The sequence below is a fragment of the Pan paniscus genome, chromosome X (genome assembly GCF_029289425.2).
Source record: "Pan paniscus chromosome X, NHGRI_mPanPan1-v2.0_pri, whole genome shotgun sequence".
Classification (NCBI taxonomy): Eukaryota; Metazoa; Chordata; class Mammalia; order Primates; family Hominidae; genus Pan; species Pan paniscus.
Window position 1 is genome coordinate 2,541,457 of NC_073272.2, and position 27,179 is coordinate 2,568,635.

General features: G+C 44.2%; 1 protein-coding gene across 11 annotated transcripts in view; it reads left to right on the forward strand.

Annotated features, from left to right (window-relative positions):
* Nucleotides 1–16,859, forward strand: part of XG (Xg glycoprotein (Xg blood group)) — a 64,770-nt gene extending 47,911 nt beyond the window's left edge. For 5 of the 11 annotated variants that reach the window (XM_063601862.1, XM_063601867.1, XM_034951344.3 and 2 more), the window contains 3 exons: nucleotides 9,143–9,178; nucleotides 12,286–12,402; nucleotides 15,298–16,859. In XM_063601862.1, coding sequence (XP_063457932.1) covers nucleotides 9,143–9,178; nucleotides 12,286–12,402; nucleotides 15,298–15,314 — 170 coding nt within the window. In that variant the 3' untranslated portion in view covers nucleotides 15,315–16,859. Of the gene's footprint in view, nucleotides 1–7,692; nucleotides 7,738–9,142; nucleotides 9,179–12,285; nucleotides 12,403–15,297 lie in introns of all 11 variants that reach the window. The other 6 variants (XM_063601861.1, XM_003814386.4, XM_063601864.1 and 3 more) reach the window with 2 other exon arrangements.
* Nucleotides 16,860–27,179: the final 10,320 nt, after the last annotated feature.

The window sequence follows — 27,179 nt, forward strand, 5'->3', positions numbered from 1 at the left end:
CTTTTTGGTTAAAACTAATATGTGCCAAGAGCTCTGGTAATGTGGGAAGTACTTTTTTTTCTTTTTCTTTCTTTTTTTAAGATACGGTCTCATTAGGCTTTGTGAGAGCCAAGGCTGTTGGCCCCCTAAGTTTTCTCTGAATCACTGACATGAGGCAGCTTAATTAACAGGAGAAAAAGCGTATAAATTTATTGAGTGGATATACATGCAAACCTTCAGAACCAAGACTCAACCACCAATGGGATGCAAAAGCTTATAGACCATCTTTTTTAACTTTGATGTTAGGTTCAGGGGTCCTTGTGTAGGGTTGTTATATAGGTAAATTGTTTGTCACCGGGGTTTGGTGTACACATTATGTCATCACCCAGGTAATAAGCATAGTATCTGATAGGTAGTTTTTCCATCCTCACTCTCCTCCCACCCTCCGCCCTCAAGTAGGCCCTGGTGTCTGGTGTTCCCTTCTTTGTGTCCATGTTGTCAATCGAGAAAAATGACGAGACGAGTGTAAAAGATTTATTTGCCAAAGTTAAGGTTAAGGACGCGCCCCAGGAGACAGGTCTGTGGTCTTCTCCGAAGATGATTTTGAAGGCTGCAAATTTAAAGGGGAAAGGGTGGGGGAAATTGAGAAGTATATAATTTTCATGGAAGAGGGGGGTAGGGAAAAAGAGTTATTCATGCTTTTGTCTGGCTCAGTGAATCTGTGTTTTTTTACATAAGACGGCATAGACAAATGGGGCAGAGGGAAAATGCAAGGAATCTGCATGTTGCATAAGATAATCTGGACAAAATGGGGCAGGGGAGCAATCACATATGATTTGTGTCTGCTGGGCGGGGGTGACTGCAAAGCTATCGATTTGCATATTGTCATGGTGAAATCTTCACAGCTCACTAGGATTTTCCTTGTGGGCAAAATATGGGGGAGACGTGTAGCTTTTCATCTTGTAGCCATTTTATTTAGGAACCAAAAGGGGGAGGCAGGTTTGTGTGACCCAGTTCCCAGCTTGACTTTTCCCTTTGACTAAATGAGTTCAGGATCACAAAATTTAATTTCCTTTCACAATGCGTACTCCGTGTTTAGCTCCCACTTGTAAATGAGAACACATGGTATTTGGTTTTCTGTTCCTGCATTAGTTTGCTCAGGAGAATGGCCACCAGCTCGATCCGTGTTGCTGCAAAGGACATGATCTTGTTCTTTTTTATGGCTGTGTATATGGGCCACATTGTATATGGGCCACATTTCCCTTATCCAGTCTACCATTGATGGGAACCTAGGCTGATTCCATGTCTTTACTATTTGAGTTTGCTATTTGTTGTTCTTTGCAGGAAGAATGTGGGCTCAGAGCATGGCCCCAAATAGGTGATGTTGGTAAAGCAGGTTTAACGGGTGGCAAGCCAGGTGATGGGAGGGAGACAGGAAGAGGCCTGCTTAGCAAGGGGGTCCTTGTTATGCAGATGAAGGTTCCCAGGTAGCAGCGCTCAGAGACGACCATGGTAAATGTTTCTTTTCAGACCTGTAAAGGTGTCAGAGTCTCCGTTTCTCTCTCCTACATCCAGGAAAAGCTTAGAAAGGGAAGGCCTGGCTGCAACAGCAAAGATTCTCTACAGATGCCAATTTCCCCACCTCAGTCTGCTGGCCCTGGAGCGGCAATTTCAAAATAAGGCAAAGCAATATATTTTGGAGTAAAATATTTTGATGTCCGTCATCTTCGTTACCTCGGAAGCGAGTGTTGTCATCAGATCCTTTTAACAAAATGAAAGCAATGCATGACGCTTGTCCACTTCAAAGGAGCAATAGCTGTGGCCCTATAGGTAGCCCATCCTCAGAACTCACTCCCTATGACACAGACAAGCTTCAGGATGGGAGGGGGCTCATGACAAGGTGCTCATTTCCTGGGGTCAAGAACTGTCTACTTTTGGCCGGGCATGGTGGCCCACGCCTGTAATCCCAGCATTTTAGGAGGCCAAGGTGGGTGGATCCCTTGAGTTCAGGAGTTCAAGACCAGCCTGGGCAAAATAGTGAAACCCTGTCTCTACAAGAAAATACAAAAATTAGCTGGGCATGGAAGTGTGCGCCTGTGGTCCCAGCTACTCGGGAGGTGGAAGTGACCCTGGAAGTTTGAGGCTGCAGTGAACCATGATAGCACCACTACCTTCCAGCCTGGGCCATGGAGTGAGACCCTGTCTCAAAAAAAAAAAAAACAAAAAAACAAAAAAAAACACTAAAAAAGAATTGACCACCTTCAACTCAACGTACTATGAGTTCCTTCCACCATCTTTCTGTAACTAGCTAAGGGGTTCCCCTTACCTACTACCTAGGTAGACCTGATTTATTAAGACGGGAATCGCAATAGAGAAAGAGTTTAATTCACACAGAGCTGACTGAACGGGAGCATGTGAAGCAGCTATGCTGTCTGGGGTACATACCTGGGGTTCACTGTTGCACGCTGAGAAAGAATTCAGGACACAGACACATGTGGTTGGGTTAAGGAGTTGAAAGTTTAATAGAAGAAAGGAGAGAGGAGAGCAGCTCCTTGCAAGAGAGAGAGGGAGAGAGAGAAAGAGAGAGAGAGAAAGAGAAGCATCTGAAAAAGTTGGGAGGTTGTGGACCACAGCAGCTTTTATAGGCAGGCTGGAGGAGGTGGTGTCTGATTTACATAGGGCTTACAGACTGGTTCGATCAGGTATGACTTCTACATAGTGCGTGGGGAAGGCTGGTGGCCCCACCCTAATTTTGTTATGTAAATGGGCTTTCCAGTTGGTCAGTGCCATCTTGTCTGCTACTTACTGTACATGGGGCTGACAAAGAGGAGGGAAGATGAAGCTGCCATCTTGAACGTGTCTAGGCCCTAGTTCCTGCCGGCATTCACCCATGTAAGCTCCTAGCTGGCTTGTCTATGTCTGCAGCTCAACTTTATTTTTTTATTTTTTTATTTTTTTTTGAGACGGAGTCTCGCTCTGTCGCCCAGGCTGGAGTGCAGTGGCGTCATCTCAGCTCACTGCAAGCTCCGCCTCCCGGGTTCACACCATTCTTCTGCCTCAGCCTCCCGAGTAGCTGGGACTACAGGCGCCCGCCACCATGCCCGGCTAATTTTTTTGTATTTTTAGTAGAGACGGGGTTTCACTGTGTTAGCCAGGATGATCTCGATCTCCTGACCTCGTGATCCACCCGTCTCGGCCTCCCAAAGTGCTGGGATTACAGGCATGAGCCACCACGCCCGGCCACAGCTCAACTTTACAGGCTGCTCTTTGTTAGAAAATGATTTGGGGCTGCTTTTCATTAAAAAGAAAAGCCTTACCAAGGACTCCCATACCCTTGCTATGTGCCTAAGTAATTAACCAATTCCTTCTTAACTCCTATATCAACTGGAGGTTTTGCTTTTTTTTCTTTAAACAGGGTTTCATTTTGTTACCCAGGCTGGACTGCAGTGGTGAAATCATAGCTCACTGCAGCCTCAACCTCTTGGGCTCAAGCGATCCTCCCGCCTCAGCCTCCTGTGTAGCTAGGACCACAGGTGTGTGCCACCACACCTGCCTAATTTTAAAAAAATTTTTGTAGAGATGGGGTCTCACTATATTGCTCAGGCTGGTCTTCAACTCCTGGCCTCAAGTGTTTCTCCGACCTCAGCCTCCCAAAGAGCTGGGATTACGGGCATGAGCCACTGCACCTAGCCAAGACTGGAGTTTTATGACTCAAATCAGCTTCCCCCAAAATTTGGACACTGGGCTTTTTAACGTGTAATTTGGCTGGTAGGAGACCCGGGCGTGGGGAGTGCTGAGTGGTTGGTTGGAGGTGGAATGACAGAGGATGGACATGGGTTCTTTTTGTTGTCTTCTGTTCTTGTGTGGGACGGTAGAGCTCGCTGAGCCGCATTACCAGTCTGGGTGGCGCCGGCTGGTGCATCTCAATGAAGGGTTTAAAAAATATCTCAACTTCAACCTTAGGTTTTACAATAGTGATGTCATCCCTAGGAGCAACTGAAGAGGTTTGGAATCTTGTGGCCTCCGGCTGCATGGCTCCTAACCTGTTAATATAATTTCTAATCTTGTGACTAATTTGTTAGTCTTTCAAAGGCAGTCTGATCCCCGGGGAAGAAGGGAGTTTGTTTCAGAAAAGGGCTGTTATCTTTGTTTGAATGTTAAGCTGGAAATTCCTCCTATGGTTATCTGAGTCTGTGTTCAGGAATGAACTAGAGCTGTTCGAGGGCTACAGGCACGATGCAGTCAGTTAGGTCAGATCTCTTTCACTGTTGTAATTTTCTCACTGTTATAATTGTTGCAAAGGCGGTTTCAATTTAACTGAAAATGTCAGGCAAAGACCAAATTTAATATTTTTACAGAAAGCCACTGGGAGTAGTTTTTTATTGTTTTATTATTTATTTATTTAGAGACAGAGTCTCACTCTGTTGCCCAGGCTGGAGTGCAGTGGTGCAATCATAGCTCACTGCAGCCTCAAACTCCTGGGCTCAAGCGATCCTCCCACCTCAGCCTCCCGAGGAGCTGGGGCTACAGGCACACACCATCATACCCAGCTAAATTTTTAAGAAATTTTTTGTAGAGATGGGGTCTCACCGTTGTAACTGCCCAATGGGTTTACCTTGCCCCCTGCCTAAACAGGGCCAATTTATCAAGACGGAGGAATTGTAATGGAGAAAGAGTAATTCATGCAGAGCCAGCTGTGCCCGAGACCAGAGTTTTATTATTACTCAAATCAGTCTCCCCAGGCATTCAGGGTCCAGAGTTTTAAAAGATAATTTGGCGGGTAGGGGCTTGGGAAATGGGGAGGGCTGATTGGTCAGGTTGCAGAGGGAACCATAGGGGGTTGAAGTGAGGTTTTCTTGCTGTTTTCTGTTCCTGGGTGGATGGCGGAACTGGTTGAGCCAGATTACCGGGCTGGGTGGTGTCAGCTGATCCATCCAGTTCAGGGGCTGCAAAATATCTCAAACACCGCGCTTACATTTTACAATGGTGATGTTACCCCCAGGAGCAATTTGCAGAGGTTCAGACTCTTGAGCCAGAGGCTGCACGACCCCTAAACCATAATTTTTCTTTTCTTTTCTTCTTTTTTTGTGTTTTTCGAGACAGAGTATCACTCTGTTGCCCAGGCTTGAGTGCAGTGGTGTGATCTTGGCTCACTGCATCCTCTGCCTCCCTGGTTCAAGCAATTCTCCTGCCTCAGCCTCCCCAGTAACTGGGACTACAGGCACATGTCACCATGCCCGGCTAATTTTTGTATTTTTACCAGAGACGGGGTTTCACCATATTGTTCCGGCCGGTCTCGAACTCCTGACCTGAGGCGATCCACCCTCATCGGCCTCCCAAAGTGCTGGGATTATAGGCTTGAGCCACTGCGCCCAGCCCTAAACTATAATTTTTAATCTTGTAGCTAATTTGTTAGTCCTACAAAGTCCAACTGGTCCCCAGGCAAGAAGGAGGTGTTTTCAGGAAAAGGCTATGATCAGTTTTGTTTCAGAGTCAAACCATGAACTGAATTCGTTCCCAAAGTTAGTTCGGCCTATGCCCAGGAATGAACAAGGACAGCTTAAGGGTTAGAAGCAAGATAGAGTCGGTTAGGTCTGGCCTCTTTCACTGTCATCATTTCCTTAGTTACAATTTTTGCAAAGGTGGTTTCGCCACGTTGCCCAGGCTGGTCTTGAACTGGGCTCAAGCGATCCTCCTACCTTGGCCTCCATAAGTGCTGGGATCACAGGCCTGCACCACCACATCCGGCCCACCTTGGAGCGTGTTATATAAAGCGAGCCGTCCCCACACCCCTACAGCCTACGAATGAGCCTTTTCACCCCATGCACGATTCTCTGAAACTTCTCTCTGTAAGGAGCTATTCAGGACATGTTCTTTTGTTCTCTGGCATACTCATCAGGTAGAAAGAAGTGATTCAGCAAGCGGCTCCCCTGAGAGCCCTGATCGTTTCCTGTTTTCCTGTGAAGTTAGTCTCGGGAGGTCTGCGCTGTGCCATTTTTGGGGGACCATTATCTGGCTCCCGAATGGATCAAAGCTTACTGGTCAGGGTGCTGCTGTATCCCTGGGGCAAAACTGCCAGAAAATAGCAGATAGCCCTGTGGTCCTTGGCAGGGCCAGGGCCCGGTGGAAGCAGCAGCTGGGCCAAGAGCATCAGGCGTGCATGAGGCACAGCCCAGTTTTGGGAGCATGACGCTTGTTTTCGAGGATGCCTCTGCTTCCCTTCCTGCCTGGACCCCTGCTCTCCAGCCCCGGCAGAGCGAGGCTGTGAGTCAGCGCTCGGATTAGCATCAGCATGGAGGTGCCGGCTGGGATGCAAGCCGCCGCCATGGGATGAGTCACGCGGCTTCTCCCCGAATCCCCAAAGGAGGCAGAGCGTGTTAGGCTTGTTCTGGCTTCACGCAGAGCACTGAGGGGTGAGGGCTGACCTTGGCTGGCCGCGGAGGGAAGCCCAAAGTCTGGCCTCCCTGCGGAGACTGGGGAGAAAATGTTGCGCTCGTCGTTTTTAAATACTGGTGGACAAGTTTCTCTAATACCCAGTGTTTTAGTCTGCTAAGGCTGCCATTGTAAATTACAAGAGTCAGGAGGGCTGAAGCAAAAGGGATTTCTTCTCCCACAGTCCTGGAGGCTGGAAGTCTGAGATCAAGGTGTGAGCAGGGCTGGTTCCTCCTGAAGCCTCTCTCCTTGGCTCGTCGACATCATCATCTCCCTGTGTCCTCACAGGGTCGTCCCTCTGTGTGTGTGTCTGTGTCCTCATCTCCTCTTATAAGGTCTGTAGTCCTATTGGATTAGGGCCCACCCTAGTGATCTCATTTTATTTTAATCACCTCTCTAAAGACGTTGTGTTCCAATACAGTCACAGTCTGATGCCCTGGGGGTTAGGACTGCGACCTGTGAATTTGGAGGGGGATATAGTTCAGCCCATAGAACCCACTATCCACATAAGTCATTCCACTTCAAAATCAGCACAAAGCATTAGTTTTGAAAATCTCGAATCTGTATTTTTAAAAATTGCTCTTAACACATTAGAAAAATATAGAAAAACTTTTTTTCTTGTTTTTCTGAGACAAAATCTCCCTCTGTAGCCCAGCCTGGAGTGCAGGGACGTGATCATAGATCATTGCAGCCTCCACCTCCTGGGCTCAAGCAATCTTTTGCCTCAGTCTCCCAAGTAGTAGCTGACACTACAGGTGCACATCACCACACTCAGCTATTTTTTTTTTTTTAAGTAGAAACGGGGTCTCACTATGTTTCTCAGGCTGGGCTCCAAATGAGCTCAAGTGGTCTTACCGCCTTGGCCTCCCAAAGTGGTAGGATTACAGGTGGGAGCCACCACACCCAACCTGGAGGAACTCTTTTTTTTTTAAATTTTAAATAAATTACTATTTATGGCCTGCGTTTTCATCCTATTCTCTTTTTTTTTAACCAACATTTGCTGGCACTTTTTTTTATGCCGAAGAAAACACCTTTGCCCATCTATGTCAGGCCTCCAGACCCTCAGGGATGTACATCTAATGCACCTTCAGCCACCAGTGTAAACAGTAAACAGGGGCCAGATGGCGCCTGTGCACCTTCCCTGGCCTTGGGAGAGCATTGGAATCTCTGCAGCTTTTAAGAGCATCTTGCTTCAGGTTTGCTGACCTGCTTGCTTCTGTAAGATCATGCAGACTTCCTGAGCAATATCTAGCATTTCATGGTCTCTTTTCTATCCTGCAGGAAGAGGGGGCTATAGACCCAACTCTCGTTATGGAAATACTTATGGTAAAGGAATTATGTCTTACAGAATATGTGAGGCAAAACTGTCCATTTGCAAATAACTAACACACTGTCTGCACTGATGGGAAGCTGAGGCTTTCATCCAGTGCACAACTAACTGGCCGTTTGAGTCTCTCATTTGCATTTTCCTTGGTCATCCATGCTGGGGGGAGATGTTGTGCATGCCCTGAGGACTTCATTTCTTCAAAGGAACTATGGCCCACTTACAGGTGTTACTGGCTGCATGTGTGTGCACATGTGTGTGTATACATATGTGTTCACACACAGGTATGCTTGTGTGTATTGTGTGTGCATGCATGTGTACATGTGCATGTGGATTTTTGTAATCATGTGCATAAGTGCATGTGGATTTCATGTGCATGTGTGCAAGTGTCTGTGTGCACACATGTGGATTGAGCACATGCATGTTTGTGCATGTGCACAGATGTGTTGGCATGTACTTGTGGATTTTGCATGTGTGCATGTTTGTGCTTGGGTTGCATGTGCATTGCATGTTTCCCATGTGTGTCCATTCACATGCATACATTTAGGGGTGTGCAAGCACATGTATGCATGTGGATAGATGCAGGAGTGTGCACCTGGGTGTGCTCGTGTGGTATGTGCATACTGCACGAATATATCGTGTGCATCTGTGCATGTGGATTGTGTGTATACATGCGTGTGTACAGGTATGCACATACACACATGAATGTGTTTGTGTGTGCATATTTGTGTGTACATGCATGTGTTTATGCATACAGGTGTTAACGTGCACACATCGGTGTGTGTGCACACATGTGTACATGTGTATGTTTAGGCGAATTGTGCTTTATATGTGCTTTTGTTGCCTGTGTGTGTGGGATGTGCATGTGTGTGGATGTGCACATTGAGTGCATTGTGCTTCTGTGTTGCATTTGTATTTACATGTTGCACATGTGTGTAAATGCATGTGTGTGTGCACGTGTGTATGCATGCTTGTCTGCCTGTGTGTTGCACGTTTGTTGCATGCTGCATGTGTGTATGCATGTGCACACACATTTGTGCATGTCAGTGTGTGTTGCATGTGCTTGTGTATGAATGGCGTGTGTGTGCATGTGTGTCCATGGGGTTGTCAGCCTGTGCGTGTTTTGCATGCACATGTATGTAGACTCTCCAATCCTGAAATTAAAGCTGCATCTCCCTCTCCCTGGTATTATCCCCATTCTGCTAATGACCATTAGACATGGCATACACATTCACATTCCTCCTCCTTATGCTGCTTGGCTGTCCCCCTCCCCCCACAAGAATGTAAATTCCCTGAAAACAGGGATCTGTGTGCTGTGTTCACAGTCGCATCCTCAACAGTGCCCGGCAATATAAGGCCCTCCATAAGCTCTGCTGAATAAACACGAACATCCTTTTCCGCTTACAGGTGGAGATCACCATTCAACGTATGGCAATCCAGAAGGTAACTGATTGACTCACCCGGTCCCAACCTTTAATAAGAGCACACTCTCCTAGATCAGTGCTGGGAGGAGCTGTGTGGGCTTCTGTTTCCCAACCTCATGACTTTCATGGAGCACTCATACTTTGTATGTATATAAAGTAGCTTCTGAATAAAAATATCTGACCTTCAGCACAGGACCAATCAGAGTTCAGAGAAAGGAGAGGCAAGCATTGGTTTTCACTGCAGAAGATGCCCCTTAGCTCTCAAAGCAAGGCTGTGAATGAGTGCTGAGACTATTACATTTCTCCCAGTACCACCATTACTCCCCTTTCTTTGACCAGCACTAACTTGAAACCCAAGAAGGACAGGAGAAAGGAAGTTATGAACACTCTGCCCAAAGAAGCCATCAGAGTGCACTGTCAATCCCGTCTCAGGTCAAAGGAGGGAGAACTTGAAGCCCACAAGGCTGACTTTGTGTCCTGTATTGTTGGGAGAACAGGTTCCCCATTCCCTAAGGGTCATATTCTTAGAGATTTGGGCTGACACCTGCTTGAGTTTAAGTTGAGAGTAAACGCACCCAACCCCAAGGCTCTTGTGAGTTTTCAATTATGGGGGAGGAGAAAGTGATTGAAGGTGACCCCTACCTTTCAATGATCATGCAGAGTACTAGTATCAATATTTGTGGGGTATGTTGGCATCCTTAGAAAAATTTATGGTTTCACCTTTTTCCCTCTGTGGTGTAAAGTGAGGTCCAGAGATGGAAAGGGCAAGGCAAATAAACAAGTAATTGCAGTCAAATCTGATGAATAATTTCCTGGAACATATGGGATCCTGTAGCAAGGCAGAAGGGATACTCCTAGACTAGGTTAGGTGAGGGAGGTAGGGTTTCCTGGAGAGAACAATATCCAAGCCAATCCCCCAAAATATGGGTGGGAGGTGCCCAGGAGAAGAGTGAGGTGTCAGGGAAGATGGTGCACTAGGTAGAGCTGGATACACACGTGGGGACACCGGAAATTGCGTAGCCAGGATGTGGAATGCAACGGGAACCAGGGAAGGATGCAATGGTGACCAGGAAAGACCTCCAGGTTAGCAGAGGTGGAGTCTGCACTTCATAGAACCTTCATGGGAAGGAGCCTGCCCCTGTTGATATGTAGGTGAAGAATGGACCTGAGGGGGCTCACTAAGACCCAGGGAGACACCCTTTCAGACCAGTTCAGTACTCCCTGGAAATGATGACAGGCTGAATTAAAGCCTGGGCAAAGGAGGCAAAGAGAAGCAGTCAGCTTGGATGACCACTTGGTAATGACAATTGATTGTACTTGATTGATTTGTAAGAGATGAGAGAGAGGAAAAGGTATGGATCAGTCAGCTATGCTGTGTCACAAAAAACCCCAAAACTTAGTAGCTGGAAATAACAACCATTTATTATGTTCGTGATTATGTGAGTCAGCAATTTGGGCTGACACCATTCTAGTGGTCCTCCTGGTGTCTTCTGAACTCCCTCTCTTGTGTGCAGTCAACTGTAGGTGTGGCCAGCGCTTTGACCATGTTTCCTGGGTCTTCTTATGTATCTGGGACTTTAGGTGGAATGGCTCATCTCAGCTTCATGTGGGCTCTCACATCCCTCCAGGAAGCCAGGCCAGGCTTCATCACATGGTGACCAGACAGGGTACCAAGAGCATGAAGAGAAGCGTGCCTGGGCTTAGAGCCACCATGCCTTCACTTGTGTGACATTCTGTTGGCTAAAGCCTGGATTTTCAGAATGAAGATGCAGCTCCACCTCTGGATGGGGAACACTGTGAAATCATACTGTGGAGCGTGTTCATGTAGGGAGGGGAAGAATAGAGGGCTGTCTCTCCCAGGAGGCAGGGTGTGGCGGGTGGCAGCATCAGCCGTAGAGCAGGTTCTTGCGTTCAGTGACAGCACTCTTCCCCCCAGCATGGCAGCCTCATTCGTGGAGCAGTCTTGTGTCCCTCACCTATGCCATGCCACGTATTGGCCCAGGTGTTCAACCCTGTCTGAAGAAAGCCATGCATGGAAAGGGTGGCTATTTCAAATGGAAACGGTGATTTCTTCCTTTTTTCCCTTTGGAAGTGTTGATTTTTGTCACATCAAGCTCCTTCTTGTTCTTTGTGCAGGAGTGCCAAAGCTCTGGAGCAATTTGCCATCGAGGCATTGAGGATGCTTGTGTCTAGTGTGTGCTTGGGTCTAGAGTTCCAGCATGCCTTTGAAAGCAAGCCTATCTGGCAGTTTTTAGTGGAACAATATTTTTGCATGAGTGGGCATTCTACATCTAAAAAGGCACAAAATAGTTTTGACATGTGCCTGTCATCCCAACTACTCAGGAGGCTGAGGCAGGAGGATCACTTGAGCCCAGGAGTTCAGGACCAGCTTAGGCGGCATAGTGAGACCCCATCTCTAAAAAAATAAATCAGGCCAGGCGCGGTGGCTCCCCTCTGTAATCCCAAAACTTTGGGAGGCTGAGGCGAGTGGATCACCTGAGGTCAAGAGTTCGAGACCAGCCTGGCCAACATGGTGAAACCCCATCTCTACTAAAAATGCAAAAATTAGTTGGGCATGGTGGCGTACACCTGTAGTCCCAGCTATTCGGGAGGCTGAGGCAGGAGAATCGCTTGAACCCGGGAGAAGGAGGTTGCAGTGAACTGAGATCACGCCACTGTATTCCAGACTGGGCGACAGAGCAACATTCCGTCTCAAAAAATAATAAGAAATAAATAAATAAATAAAATTAATTAAAAGGCATACATGAATTGACTTCAACAAACAAACAAAAATGCCAAGTGCCTCGTCTGTGCAAATCCTGGCCTTGGATGTCTTCAGTGGTAAAATGTGGTTGACAAGCTTGGCTCTTTGTGAAAACAGAATTACTTCCTAAGGTTTTTTTTTCTTTTTTTTAAATTAAGTTTCTCTCTTTTTTTCTGTGAATACAAGGGTGGGAAGGGATGTGATGGAGAAGTTACTAGATAGATGCAAAAGTTATTGCAGTTTTTGTCATTACTTTCAATGGCAAAAACCGCAATAACTTTTGGACCAACCTAATATTTAAGCAGTTTTCCTGCAGCCATGTTTTTTTCTCAGATGAGCTTGCTTTTTCTCCACTCCTGCAGGCAACATGGTAGCAAAAATCGTGTCTCCCATCGTATCCGTGGTGGTGGTGACACTGCTGGGAGCAGCAGCCAGTTATTTCAAACTAAACAATAGGAGAAATTGTTTCAGGACCCATGGTAAGTTTGGCTCTAAACATTGTTTTGCTTGTTACTAAGCCTGATTTAAAAAAAAAAAATTACTTTCAGATGTCTGTCACTAGCAAGGTTATTTCTGGTTAAGTTCAATATACATAACTTGCCTAATAATGTGATTTTTTAAAATTTATTTTTATTCTTTTTGAGACAGAGTTACACTGTGTTGCTGAGGCTGGACTGCAACCTCTACCTCCCGGGTTCAAGAGATTCTCTTGCCTCAGCCTCCCGAACAGCTGGGACTACAGGCATGCACCACCACGCCTGGCTAATTTTTGTATTTTTAGTAGAGATGGGGTTTCACCATGTTGGCCAGGCTGGTCTTGAACTCCTGACCTCAAGTGATCTGCCCGCCTTGGCCTCCCAAAGTTCTGAGATTACAGGCGTGAGCCACTGTGCCTGGCCAACAATTGGGTTTTCATGGTCAGGTGTGAGCTGTACCTTCCTCTAAACCTTGTTACAATGAGGCTGGCACGTTATCTGTCTAATGTAAAAGAGAGGGAGAAAAAAGGAAAGAAAAAGAAACAAACAAAAAAATTACCAACCTACATTGCAAGACTATAAGCATGACGGTTGGTTTAACTAGCCAAATATAGTTCTGTTCTGTTTTGTATTCAGTGAAATTGTCGTCACAGGTGGGTCAGGAAAAACATCTGGGTTGAATGTGAATGTTTTGCACAGAAGCCCACCCGCAAAGAAAACTCCCGAAACACTCAATTATAAGCCTCTCTGAAATTCCGAAGGTGCGCTCAGACCGTAGGGGAGAAGAAAGATCTGCTGTGGCTTCCTGGTTCAATGCCGGCTCCACACTCCCGGGTTTGAAGAATCACTTGGGATTTGAGAGCAGGGGATGCCCTAAAGAAATCTCTGAAACAACAGTCAGGGATTGTTTTATAGCCTAAAGAGTGACTCAGATCTTTAACTGGGTGTCTCTGGAGGCTTGGTTTAAACCTCAGGCCACCCACGTCAGAATCTGTCTGGAGTTTGCCCAGGGCCCTCTAACTCATACCTTCTTTGTGTCCCCGAAGGAAACCAGAAAGGGGTGCCCATTCCTACGGTGTTTGCTTTAGGATTTGCATTTGGCCTCAAAAATCCTAAAACCTTCCCATGCGCTCCCTCTGCTGGTGAATGGGCAGTATCAACCGTTAGCTAATGAACCTCCGTTGGGGGTGAGCCTCCGTCTACATTACGCCCCGTCCTGAAATTTTAGGAGGAAACTGAGTTACTGAAAAACTGCCTTATTTTCCTGGCAACCTGAGAGCAGATTCTTGGGTTCAGTGACAACACTCTTTCACCCAACATGGCAGCCATCATTAACGAACACCACGTGTTAACTTCAGTAGCTTTTGTGGCAGTGATTTGTAAGCCTTTGTTAACCAAGGGCTGAAACTGAGTAAGCAGAGAGAGGCACCCATCTCCACAAGCACAAAATGTAAGGGCGGGGTACAGGGGTCCCCCACAAACTCAATAATCAAGGCAAATATATTTTAGTGCAATATTTTAAAAGGAAAATCATTGGAATGGGGGCCAGTTGAGTTTCTGAAATAGGTGTAGTTTTAAAAACGTGGATGATGCCTGCCCCATTTATCTGAGGTGGAAGGAAGCACGTTTTTGCTAAAGAGGTACAATGTCTTGAAGCTCTTTCATGCCTTTTGGCTGCCTGGTAAGTATTTTTGTCTACTTTCTCCATTGTACTTCGATGATACCCTCACCAGGTATTCCCAAGCACCAAGTTTATCTTCCCCTCCCTTAAAGTTCCTGAGATCAGAAAGGAGGATATAGACAGAGTGAGCTGATGTTAGGGAGATGTCTTCAAGGGTGAGCAGTGACATTTATGTGGATCCTGGGCCTATATCACCTCGCTGGCTGTAAAGCCTTTATACTATCTAGGAAATATGTGCATGACAGCAAATACGTATGGGTTTGGTATCAAATGGGGCTCAGAGCTCTGCGAACTTGACTCTAAAGTTCCAGGCTGCTGCTAATGGTACCCAGCTGTCCACCTCTCCTTAGTTAGGTCATTAATTTTCTCTATCTCCTAAAGGATGACGTACATGGTATACTAACCATATCCATGGTGATGTGGTGCAGTGCACAACCTGTGGAACTGTGTACCTGCTGAGGCCATACACTGAAGCTTGCGCACTTTGTAGAGAAAGAGTTGTAGTAACAGAGCTGCACAGATAGAAGCAGATGTCTGTCACTTGATGTGGACTTTTAAGAATCATACTTTGCTTTTATTTTATAAAGCGGAGCAAATGACAACATCACTTCAGAAGTTATAAAGACCAACAAGGCCATATTCTAAAAAAGAAGTTCCTACAAATATTAGTTTTAACCAAAAAGAAAGTTACTCAATTCATTTAAGATCATCAAAATCCTTAACAAATGGCAAAATGTAAAAAACAATGTTTTGAAAACTAATATTTTTTTCCAGATATGATTTTAACAGTTTTTAAATATTTTCTATTTTTAATTTTTCCTGCTTTATTGAGGTATAGTTGACAAATAAACATTGTATATATTTAAGATGTACAACTTCATTTCTGCATCATTTATTTGTTCTAATCTATTTCCTTCTGCCGAATGTAAAGCAAGTGTCACGTAGACAGCACATAGTCTGATCTTGGTTTTCTTTTTTTTTAAATAGATTTTTCATTCTTCTAGCTTTATTAAAGTATGATAGACAAACATTGTATATATTTAAGATGTGCAACTTCATTTCTGCTTCATTTTTTTCTGTTCTAATCTTCCTTCTCCTAAATCTAGAGCAAGAGTCTCTTGTAACAGCATAGAATTGGATCTTGGTTTTCTTTTTCTTTGTTTAATAGACTTTTTTTTTGCCCCCACAATGACATTTGTTTCCAATCTTCCTTTCAGAACCAGAAAATGTCTGAAGATGTTAAGATCCCCTGATTACTTTGAGAAAAACAACTAAAACAAGAACCGTGTTTATCACTGTTGTGGAAATTTCCTTTTATTCTTGACACAATTTGATGACCTAAAGTGTGTTTTCTTCTGTGTAAAGTACATGAGCTGCCTCACTAAGCATTCCCAACTCATTGGATGTGATGTGGTTATAAAGATAAGTTAGGCAGCTAGACCCTGCATTCTAAAAAAGGATTGCTTGCAATGTTGGTTTGGCTATTCATTTGCACAAAGAGACTGTGGCTCTCTGTTGTGAGATCTTCAGCTACCTCATGGTGCAATAACACACACACGCTTAACCATGTCGATGGCACAAAGCAGTAAGCAGTAGGGAGGTAGGGTATCTTGGTGGGGAGGGGATGTTACCAGCTTCTGGGAGATGAAGAATATTGTTGAGGTTCCAAAGATGCTGAACCTGTGCTAAATTCTTCAGTGATATAAAAAATCATTGAGCATTCATTATTGCCAATGAAGTGGGGATGCATTATTTCTGACACCCACAAGCAGGGTTTGATCATCCTTTCAGCTTTGATATATCTGCACATAAAATTATTATTACCTGAAGAAAATAAGGCTGCATTTTGAAATGTTAAGTGCAAAACGACTGATGTTAAAACCATCTGGGGGAAATCTTGGGATACTTTTTCCTAGGAAATCATATGGTTGTGATATGTTTTGGCGCATAGGAGACAGAAATAGTGATTATCAGGCGTTGAGCCTTTTTGTAGTATTTTTAGTCTTTGATACTCTGTAAGTACTAGTTCCTAAGGCACCAACATTGCATTCCTTGGTTTATACTTTTTCTATTCATCAGAGTAGGAAATCTTAAATCCTTAGGCATCCAAGAAGTATACTAGCTTTTTGCTTCTCTTTTAGAAATACTTGTGGGGAGAGAAAAAAGGATGGTTTGGGCATATTGGTATAGTTTGAGTAAACTAAGGTTAATGTTCATATAACATTTAGACTTTGCCATAAATATCAGAACCAAAGATCAAGATATTCATGTACAGTCTGGAATGTATATATGGGGCCCATAAAAATTCCCAGTATGCATGTTTTATGCTCACCATTATGAATTGGGGTCTTCAAAGAGAGAAGGTTGAAAGTGGAAAGCACTCGAAAGGGCTCCCCGGTTTGTAAAATATCTTTAATCATTCACATTAGGTATCTCGGAGTTGCGGGTCTCAAATGTGGATTCATGCATCATTTGTGCAATTTGAAGATAGTCCATATTTCCTATTTCAGCATTAGGTCCTGCAACACTTTTCAATTCTTGTAGAAGGTTTTTTTCAGGAGTGGTGATGTCTGATGCTCAATTACTATTTTCCCTATAAGAGTTTCAGCATGAGCTTAATTAAATTCTTGTGAAAACTGTGTTTTTACTTACACACGCACACACACACACATACCTACTTAAATGGAATCTAAACATTTTTAGCCTTTAATCCATTCCATTTTCTAAAACTGTCATAAACTATTTTTAATCATTTTAAATAAATGTAAGAGAAAAATAACTGGATTTGATTATTGAATAGTTTTTTTCTATATTTCACAAATAAATTGTATGAAATGACTGTAGAAGTGGCCCCAAAATTATGAACCTTCGTAGCTGTGAATATGATGCCATAAATCTCTTTTAAAGCTCAAGATAGACTATGAACATATGAAATACATAGTTACCTAATCATGAGACTAAATTCACCTGGGTGACAAGGCTAACGTTCAAGCTACTTAAGATGAAAATATTTGAATCATGATTGCTTGGGGGAACCTCTCTTTGAGGGGTCATGAGGACCACCTGCTGGGCATTCTGTTTTCATGCTGAGAAGGTGAGAATTGAACAGATGAGAAAAGCCTTGATAAAACGTCATCTCCATGTAATTTAGAGAAGGATAACCTTGACTGTACAGCTGACCCTTGAACAACACAGGGCTGAACTGCCTAGGTCCACCTGTATGTGAATTTGCTTCTGGCTCTGCCATTACTGAGACAGCAGGACCAACCCTCCATCTACTCAATGGGAAGATGATAAGGATGAAGACCTTTATGGTGATCCGCTTCCACTTAATAAATAGTAAATTCATTAATTTTATCTTCCTTATGATTTTCTTCATAACATTTTCTTTCCTCTAGCTTACTTTATTGTAATAATATGGTATGTAATACATATACAAAATACGTGTTCAACTGTTATCAGTAACGCTTTCAGTCAACCAGTATGCTATGAGTAGTTAAGTTTTTGGAGAGTCGATTCATACAGCCCTGGATTTTTTTTTTTTTTCAATTAAGTTCATTTAGATGGTCAGAAATGTCAGTTAAGCATCATTTGAAGGTAATAACTAACCTTGAAAAACTAGTGGCTTGGGTATAGTTTTCCAAAAAATTAGGCTGGGCGTAGTGGCTCACACCTGTAATCCCAGCACTTTGGGAGGCCTAGGTGAGGGGATTGCTTGAGCCTAGGAGTTCAAGACCAGCCTGGGCAACATAGTGAGACCCCATCTCTAGTAACGATTTAAAAATCAGCTGGGCGTCGTAGTGCACACCTGTAGTCCCAGCTACGTGGGAGGATCACTTGAACACAGAAATTCAAGACCATAGTGAGCTGCGATAGCACCACTGCACTCCAGCTTGGGCAACAGACTGAGACTCTCAAAGAAAGAAGGAAGGAAGGAAGGGAGGGAGGGAGAGACAGAGAGGGAGGGAGGGAGGGAGAGAGGGAGGAAGGAAGGAAGAAAGGAAGGAAGGAAGGGAGGGAGGGAGAGACAGAGAGGGAGGGAGGGAGGGAGAGAGGGAGGAAGGAAGAAAGGAAGGAAGGAAGGAGAGGGAGGGAGGGAGGGAGGAAGGAAGAAAGGAAGGAAGGAGAGGGAGGGAGGGAGGAAGGAAGAAAGGAAGGAAGGAAGGAGAGGGAGGGAGGGAGGGAGGCAGGAGGGAAGGAAGGAAGGAAGGAAGGAAATACATTTGATTCTTTTCGCCCATAAACTTGTGATGAAGCACCAGTTTTGGAAAGCTTCCCTGCTTTGGTAGAAATAGCAGATGACAAGATTCTGATATCTTCTACTATGAAGTTCAAAACAGTCAGAAGTGGGCAGCTTGGTTTTTCTGAAATTTATCATTCTGACATCGGACTGAGACCTAGAGGAGATTTTTTAATGCCATCTGACAGATCTGAAATACATCTTCTAAGAGTACTATGCAAAAGTGGCAGCTGTCCTGTTTGCTTGGCTTCATTGATCCAAACCACAGGGTTGACAATTTTCCTTCAAATGGATAAAGTGAGGGATTCTGCAGTTATATGAGGTATTTGAGTCAAGGTGATACTTGCTTCTTGACTCCACAGATGCCACTTTTTGCCTTTGAGGGCTTGCTAAAGAGTTCAGACTTTTCCTACTGTATGTTTTCTGTGCAGAAGTCATGTTGTGTGGTGAGGACCATGGATTTTATTTCATTTCATAACCTTTCTATGCAAATGAGACCTTGAGGCTGCAGAGAAAAAAATTATTGGGATGCACAAATCCAAATGGAAATAGGCTCATTAGTTTAGCTAAGGAGGACACTTGTGTTATCTTGTGATTCTAATGACGTTCAAGCTTTAATCACAACATTTTCGTGCAAAAGGAAAAATACATATATTATATACGTGTGTGTGTATCTCCTGTAAAATAAAAACAATATATTGTATTAAGGAGGCCTTATAGCTTCAGAAATTTTATTTTTTCAATATATTATCCTTAGGTCTGTAGTATGAAAGTTCTTTTAAAATAAACTGTACAACAATTTCACAAAATATTCAAAATAAAAAAGAGGGAGTGTTTGGATATTAATTGTCACTAAATTTAATAATTAAAATACTAAAAATTTTACAAACGGGTGACCACACTAAAATTCATATATACCCAAAGATCTCTTAAAAATTAGATTTTTCAGGCTGGGTGCAGTGGCTCATGTCTGTAATCCCAGCACTTTGGGAGGCCAAGATGGGGGGATCACTTGAGGCCAGAGGTTGGAGACCAGCCTGGGCAACACAGCAAGACCCCATCTATACAAAAATTTTGTAAAAATTAGCTGGATGCAGTGGTGTGTGCCTGTAGTCCTAGCTACTTAGGAGGTTGAGGCAGGAAGATCACTTGAGCCCAGGAGTTCAAGGCTGCAGTGAGCTATGATTGTGCCACTGCATTCCAGCCTGAGGAACAGAGTGAGACCTTGTCTCTAAAAAAGAAAAAAAATAGATATTTTGAACATTGCAAAAGCCTACAATCTTTTTAATATTGATTACTTTAGTTAAATTCTTCTCCATTTAATGTGATTTTAGAAGTAATCCTTTTACATCTGGAAAATGGAGAATAATTTATTATTTCACCCAGAGAATGATCAATCAATCAAAATATAGCAATCTAGAAAGCTAATAAATAATGTTCTAATTAGGGAGACCTACTGCCAGTAGGAGTAATAGATAATAACAATACTATTTGCTGAATCATTTTATTTTAGTAGAAAAATAAGCTTTTAAAGTAATTTATTTACTTATTTATTTATTTTTGAGATGGAGGCTCACTCTGTCGCCCAGGCTGGAGTGCAGTGGCACGACCTCGGCTCACTGCAACCTCCGCCTCCCGGGTTCAGGCGGTTCTCCCTGCCTCAGCCTCCTGAGCAGCTGGGATTACAGGCACCCACCATCATGCCCAGCTAATTTTTGTATTTTTAGTAGAGACGGGGTTTTGCCATGTTGGCCAGGCTGGTCTTGAACTCCTGACCTCAGGTGATCTGCCCGCCTCAGCCTCCCAAAGTGCTGGGATTACAGGCGTGAGCCACTGCGCCCAGCCTTTTAAAATAATGTACATACTTTACACATGTACACATAAAAATGGATGTTGGTTGGATGTGGTGGCTCATACCTGTAATCCCAGCACTTTGGGAGGTCGAGGTGGGTGGATCACTTGAGCACTTGAGCCTTGGAGTTTGAGACCAAGCTTGGCGACATATCGAGACTCTGTCTCTACAAAAAAATTAAAAAATTAGCTGGGCGTGGTAGTACATGCCTATGGTCCTAGCTACTTCGGAGGCTGAGACAGGAGAATTGCTTGAGCCTGGGAGGTTGAAGCAGCAGTGAGCTCTGATTGCACAATTGCACTGAAGCCCAGGTGACAGAGCAAGACCCTGTCAAAAAAAAAGGATGTCAGTGATAATGAGTTGTTTATAAAGATAGAATTAGAGTTCCAGGGATGACTGGGGAGGTATAGCGTATTATAACCCCTACCATGTGCCCGTCAGGGACTGGTACTTAAAGGTCAAAACAGTAACTGCAGAATTTGAGAGGTGTACAAAGATAGTCTCTCAAATAGTGCTCAGTTATTAGTTCAGCGATGGTCAGTTTGTGCATAGCTATGAAACTAGCTTATCACGGTAAAAAGTGTGTACGCTTCACTATCTTGTAGCATTTAGTTTCCCAGCAGGGCCATGCGACACCCAGTGGACATTTCTAAATTGTACATTCAAAAAAATGTTACCACTGGCTGCAACATTTTTTTCATTAAACATAAAAGTTGGTCTTGGGGGTGTCATTCAATGCCTTTTTTGCTTCCTTCAGAATTCTAAAGGCTTCCACCACAACTTTGATCTGAGCCCAGTTATGAACTTCATACAAAGCTGCAGGGAGGAGCCTGTGTCTGTTGAAGAAAGGCTCACAAGATCCCATGGTAAGGGGAGAGGAGAAGGGGTAATGAGGAAGAAAGGCAGCTTTCCAGGGGCCGAGTCCGGAAGACCAGACTTGTCAGAGAATGGAACTAGCTTGCCCAGCCTCAGCCCATGAGAGAGTTTCACGCCACCTGCTATTCTGGTTCTGAACATTGAGCACTTGGGTGACTTGGAATGGCCTCCATCTAAGCTGCATCTTCCCCCATAGTTCCAAATATAAATGCAATGCATTCCCTGGGTTCCTGCCAGCCATTGTCACATTTTTGCTTCACAGCTGTCTCCTCCCTGCTCCCCGTCCTATTCATCTGCCCCTTGCTAGACAGGTATTCATGAAACATGACTGCTTGTTTATGAATAGCTGGGATGTAGACATGACATATGGAAAGAGAAGCTGCCAATTTTTCCCCAACCAAAAGTGAAAACAGTGCTTGGACCTAACAAGCATAGAATGTTTGATCCCATAGCAGAGCTGGTGGGAAGGCTGGGGGCAAAATCTGACACTGTCCACCATTGGCTGTAGACCAAAGGGAGGCTGCAGACCAAAGGGAGGCCGCAGGGAGGTGAGATCATTTCAATCGCAGGTCCCCACCCACTACGAGCACTTCCTCACCCACATCCTCTGTTCTAATCTTTTCTGTCTATCTCTTATCAACTTCCAACATATGATAACGTATCACCTTTTATTGTTTCTCTCCCGGCTCCGTCCCCACTAGAATGCAACTGCTACAAAGGCATGGATTTGTCCCCAGTTTCCAGAAACATGACTGGCATGTAGTAGATGCTCATTAAAGACTTATTTATTAATTTATTGAGACAATGTCTTGCTCTGCCGCCCAGGCTGGAGCGCTGCAGTGTGATCCCGGTTCACTGCAGCCTCAAACTCCTGGGCTCCAACGATCTTGTCACCTCAGCTTCCTGTGTAGCTGGGACAACAGGCATGTCCTACCATGCCTGGCTAATTTATTTATTGTTTTTGTAGAGACGGGGTCTCACTGTGCTTCCCAGGCTGGTCTCGAACTCCTGGGCTCTAGTGATTTTCCCACCTTGGCCTCCCAAATTGCTGGGATTACAGACTTGAGCCACCACGCCTGGCCCTAAAGACTTATTAAACACACGGGAAAATGAATGAATGAAGCCCTCGTGCAGGCCACAACTTTAATAATATTAAAGAGGAGATATTTTCTTTTGGTATTCTAGCTAAAGACTTTTGGGATGAGATGGATAGGGATATTAACAAATGTGTGTGTTTTTAAAAAATATACATATTATGAAATGAAACATCTGGAAGACCTCCATAACTCAATGAACCAATATTCTACAAATGACCCATGTGTGAAGTGGCAGAATCATGAATGGATAAAAGGTTTGTCTGAAGCTTAAGATAAACCTGTGGGTTTTAAATGTGTAGACTTTAAAAATTCAGTGATAGGATTTCAGATTCCACACTACCTTATCTTTGAGAAGCTATTGATGATCAAGTTTTGTCATCAAAGGAGAACATTCACAGTTATTTGAAAAGATTACTAAAATACTTTTTCTAACTATGTATCTTTGTGAGGCTAGATTTTCTTCATCTACTTTAACCTGAACAACATAAGGAATGTTGATCTGAGAAACTCATCGTCTCCTCATGTTTGTAAACATGTAAAATAGTACACTCTTCCCCTATGAAAATTTTTCTGTTTGAAAAAATATATCCCATTTTTCATAAAATTACGTTATTTATGTAAAATGTAGTGGATTTATCTTTAAAATTATTAAATAGTCAAAAGCTTCATTTTAATTTTAGAAAATATAGAAATATTAATTTTAATTTATTACAGCATTAAATTTAATGCAATATAATTTAATTACAGAACATGTAGACATTTACAATGCACAAAAACAAAAGTTCCTCTAGGCCCTTAATCGTTGTTAAGAGGGCAAAAGAGGCAGGGTGCGACGGCTCATGCCTGTAATCCCAGCACTTTGGGAGGCCGAGGCGGGCAGATCACCTGAAGTCAGGAGTTCGAGACCAGCCTGGCCAACATGGTGAAAACCCGTCTCTACTAAAAATACAAAAATTAGCCGTGTGTGGTGGCACGTGCCTGTAGTCCCAGCTACTCGGGAGGCTGAGATAGGAAAATTGCTTGAACCCGGGAGGTGGAGGCTGCAGTGAGCTGAGATCACGCCACTACACTCCAGCCTGGGCAAGACAGAGAGAGACTCTGTCTCAAAACAAAACAAAAAAAGAAGGCAAAGGAATCCTGTGACCAACATGTTTCACAATTTCTGCTTGATGTTATAAATGATGGCACTTTCCCCCTGAAATCTCTGCAGTTTTATCAGTCTCCCTCCCTGTCTGACCACCTCAATCCTTTTCTATCTCTGCCAACTCAAAATGGTTGAAGCAATAAAGACAGCATCTGTAACAAGATGTACTTAGATTCAGGACCTCTGGGCTGGGTCAGTTTGAGGGCTTAACAATGTCCTCCAGTAGCCAGGTTCTCTGTGTCTTGCAGTCCTGTGTTTCATAAGTCATCGGCCCATTTCACTCATGGCAGAAGATGGCTGCTGTACCCCCAGCCATCACAGCCTCATCCACTAATATCTGGAGGCCCAATTAGGATCATTTCCTCCCAGATTTTCTCTTTTAAGAGCAAAGACATTCTTTCAGGGATCAACCCCAATTCCTCATCCCTGATTTACACACAGCCCCTAACTAAAAGTAATCAGGTGTAGGCCAGGCATGGCAGCTCACACTTGTAATTCCAACACTTTGAGAGGCTGAGTCAGGAGGATCACCTAAGGTCAGGAGTTCAAGACCAACCTGGCCAACATGGTGAAACCTCGTCTCTACTAAAAATACAAAATTAGCCAGGCATGGTGGTGGGCGCCTGTAATCCCAGCTACTTGGGAGGCTGAGGCAGGAGAATCGCTTGAACCTGGGAGGTGGAGGTTGCAGTGAGCCAAGATCGTGCCATTTCACTCCAGCCTGGGCAACAGAGTGAGACTCCCTCTCAAAAAAAAAAAAAAAAAAAAAAAAGCATGAGAAAGCATGAAGGAACCCTGGGAAAAAATACAGGCTCCACCAACAATAAGGAAAAATGATGGTTGACTGGGTAGCCAGTAGCATGTGCTGCAAATCATTTGCTTATTTTGTGTCAAGTTGTTTGCCAATGTAGTTCTTTATATATTATATATTATTATGTTACTCTTTACCAAAATATAAAACATTGAGATGTAATTGTAGTTGTGACCCACACACATACATGTAAATGCATGTTCTGTGTATTGCAAATGTGTTCTCTCATTCTGTATTTGTCTTCAATTCTTAGAACCTTTGTCACAATCATGTCGTGCAATCAAGTAGCTTGGCACAAACATCTGTTCTGTGCCTTCTGAGTTTGATTTTTTGTTGTTGTTGTTTGAGACAGAGTCTTGCTCTGTCACCCAGGCTGGAGTGCCGATCATGGCTCACTGCAGCCTTGAACTCGCAGGCTCAAGCAATCCTCCCACCTTAGCCTCCTGAGTAGCTGGGACTACAGGCGTGTGCCAACACTCTCAGCTAATTTTTTTATTTTTATTTTTTGTAAAGATGAGGGGAATCTCACTATATTGGCCAGGCTGGTCTTGAATTCCTGAGCTCAGGCGATCCTCCCACTTTAGCCTCCTGAGTAGCTGGGACAACAGGCGTGTGCCAACACTCTCGGCTAATTTTTTAAAAATTTTTTGTAAAGTCAGAGGGATCTCACTATATTGGCCAGGCTGTTCTTGAACTCCTGAGCTCACGTGATCCTCCTGCCTTTACCTCCCAAAGTGCTGGGATGGCAGGCATGAGCCACCATGCCCAGCTGCCTGCCGGGTTTCAATCCTTCCTTTCCCAGCACACATGTAATTTTAAAAAGGTCTTGTAACTAACTCTCCAATAAAGTTGTCCCAGGCATATAAATGTCTTGACGTTTTCTTCAAATGCCTCCCTAGGAAAATTGGCACACACCTATTCCCGGCAACAGGGAGGAGAGAAAGGTTTACTCTGAATGCACCCATGACAAAGCTTACCTGCTGCCAAGCTCTCCATGGCTTCCTGGAGACCAACACACACAAGAACAGAAGCCCGGCAACCCCCAGGGGAAGACGCCTCCTCCAGGTTTAAAGACGGAGCTACCCTTTTGCCCGGGGATCATGAGGGTTGCCTTGTGACTTAGTGCCTTATACTCTGCTTTCGGAGCACCAATTCTCAGTGGAACGGGAGAAACAGGCGGGTGAGGAGGGGTGGGGTGATTTATGGGGCAGAGAATGGTGCAACACCTACCCTTGTTTGTGTTGGGAGACCGAGGCCTCCTCCATGCCCTAAACATGCTGTTTAAACATGCCTGCAATTTTGCCAACGTCTCTTTCTCTCTGGCTGCCTCAACCCTTTTCTATCTCTGCCAAATCCATGCTCCACTGTCTCCGGCCCTCCTGGCTCCAGCTACCCCTCCCCAACACCCTCAAATCTCAGAAATGCAAGCAGTGCCTCTCAAGCCTGCGCATTAGGAACTCCTGGAGGCCTGGTTCACATAGCGGGGTCGGGGGAAGCCCCGAGACGCAGGGTTCTGATTTCAGAGTTCGGATGCCTAAGAATGTGCATGACACAGTTTCCCAGGTGATGCTGATGCTGCCGGACCAGGACTGAGCCTGCACATCTCACCCCGAATTCAAAATCAAAAGATGGGGTGAGGGTTCTCAGCAAAACGCAGCCTGAGATTCTATTTTGGAGACCCCTGTTCCAGAGAGAAGAGCAGTGCTCCTGACACTTGGTGGGTGGGGCCCAGGGACGCGGCTCAACACCCTGCAGTGCACAGGATGCCCCCACAGTCATTCAACTTAAATGTTATTAGTGATAAAGTTGAGAAAGACTCTATCTATTGTCTATCTATGTATCCATCTATCCACCGATTCATCTATCATCATTTATCTATTACCTATGTATCATTTATCTATTATATCTATACATCTAGCCATCCATCATCCATCATCCATCATTATTTATTATCTACCATTTATCTAATATCTGTCTTCCTGTCTATCTTCTTCTTCATTATCATCATCATCATCATCAATCTCTTATCTATTTATCATCTATCTCCATATATGTGTGTATCTATGTATCTCTATATCTATCTATCATCTATTTATCACCTATCTATCTCTCCATCCTATCTATCATCTATCTGTCCATTCATCCTATCTCATCTATCATCTACCTATGTATCATCTATCATGCATCTACTGATCTATTTATCTATCCATTATCTATCTATTTATTTATCATCTATCTAAACAGTGGCTTACAGCCTAAGAATGATTCTGCCCCTGCTCCTACCAGGGGACACTGTGCAATGTTTGAGGTCAGTTTTAATTGTCACTACTGGAAAGTGTGCCAATGGCACCCGGCAGATGGAGCCCAGGGATGCTGCTCAACACCCTACAGTGCACAGGATGGGCCCACCTCAGAGAATCCAGCCCTGAATGCCACAAACGCCTTGGTGAAAAACTCCAGTACTAACTTCCATCTAACCTTGGGAAAGGGATCAGGTTGACAGTCACATCATTCTGAACAGTCCAGGAGGCAGGAGCTGTCTGAGTCTTTCCCTGCTGGAGCAATGAGAAGCCAACACAGGCCCCATGGAACGAGTTGGCAGCACAAGGCTGTGCAGACATCTGGCGACTATTGGAGCCAACAAGGAGAAAGCATAGAAGCTGGGAGAGTCTCCCCTTCCTTGCACAAGAACTGAGACTTCCTTGGAGGGGCCAGCTTCATCCTGGCATTTCTCTTCTTTGGGGCTGGCATCCAGAGGATAGAAAACTGAGGTCGTACTGGCAAAGGGGGCTCCGCCGGGGCACTTCTTGGCTCCTAAGGATTTCCCCAATGCCTCAGGGGCTGGAAGGATTTGAAAGTGGACCCCCTATGGAAAATGATACAGAGATTTCTCAAAGAACTAAAATTTTATCTACCAGTTGATCTAACAATTCCACTACAAGGTATTCACCCAAAGGAAAACAAGTCATTATATCAAAAACACACCTGCACTCATATGTTTATTACAGCACCATTCACAATAGCAAAGATACGGAGTCAACCCAGGTGCTCATCGACAGGTGATTGGATACAGAAAATG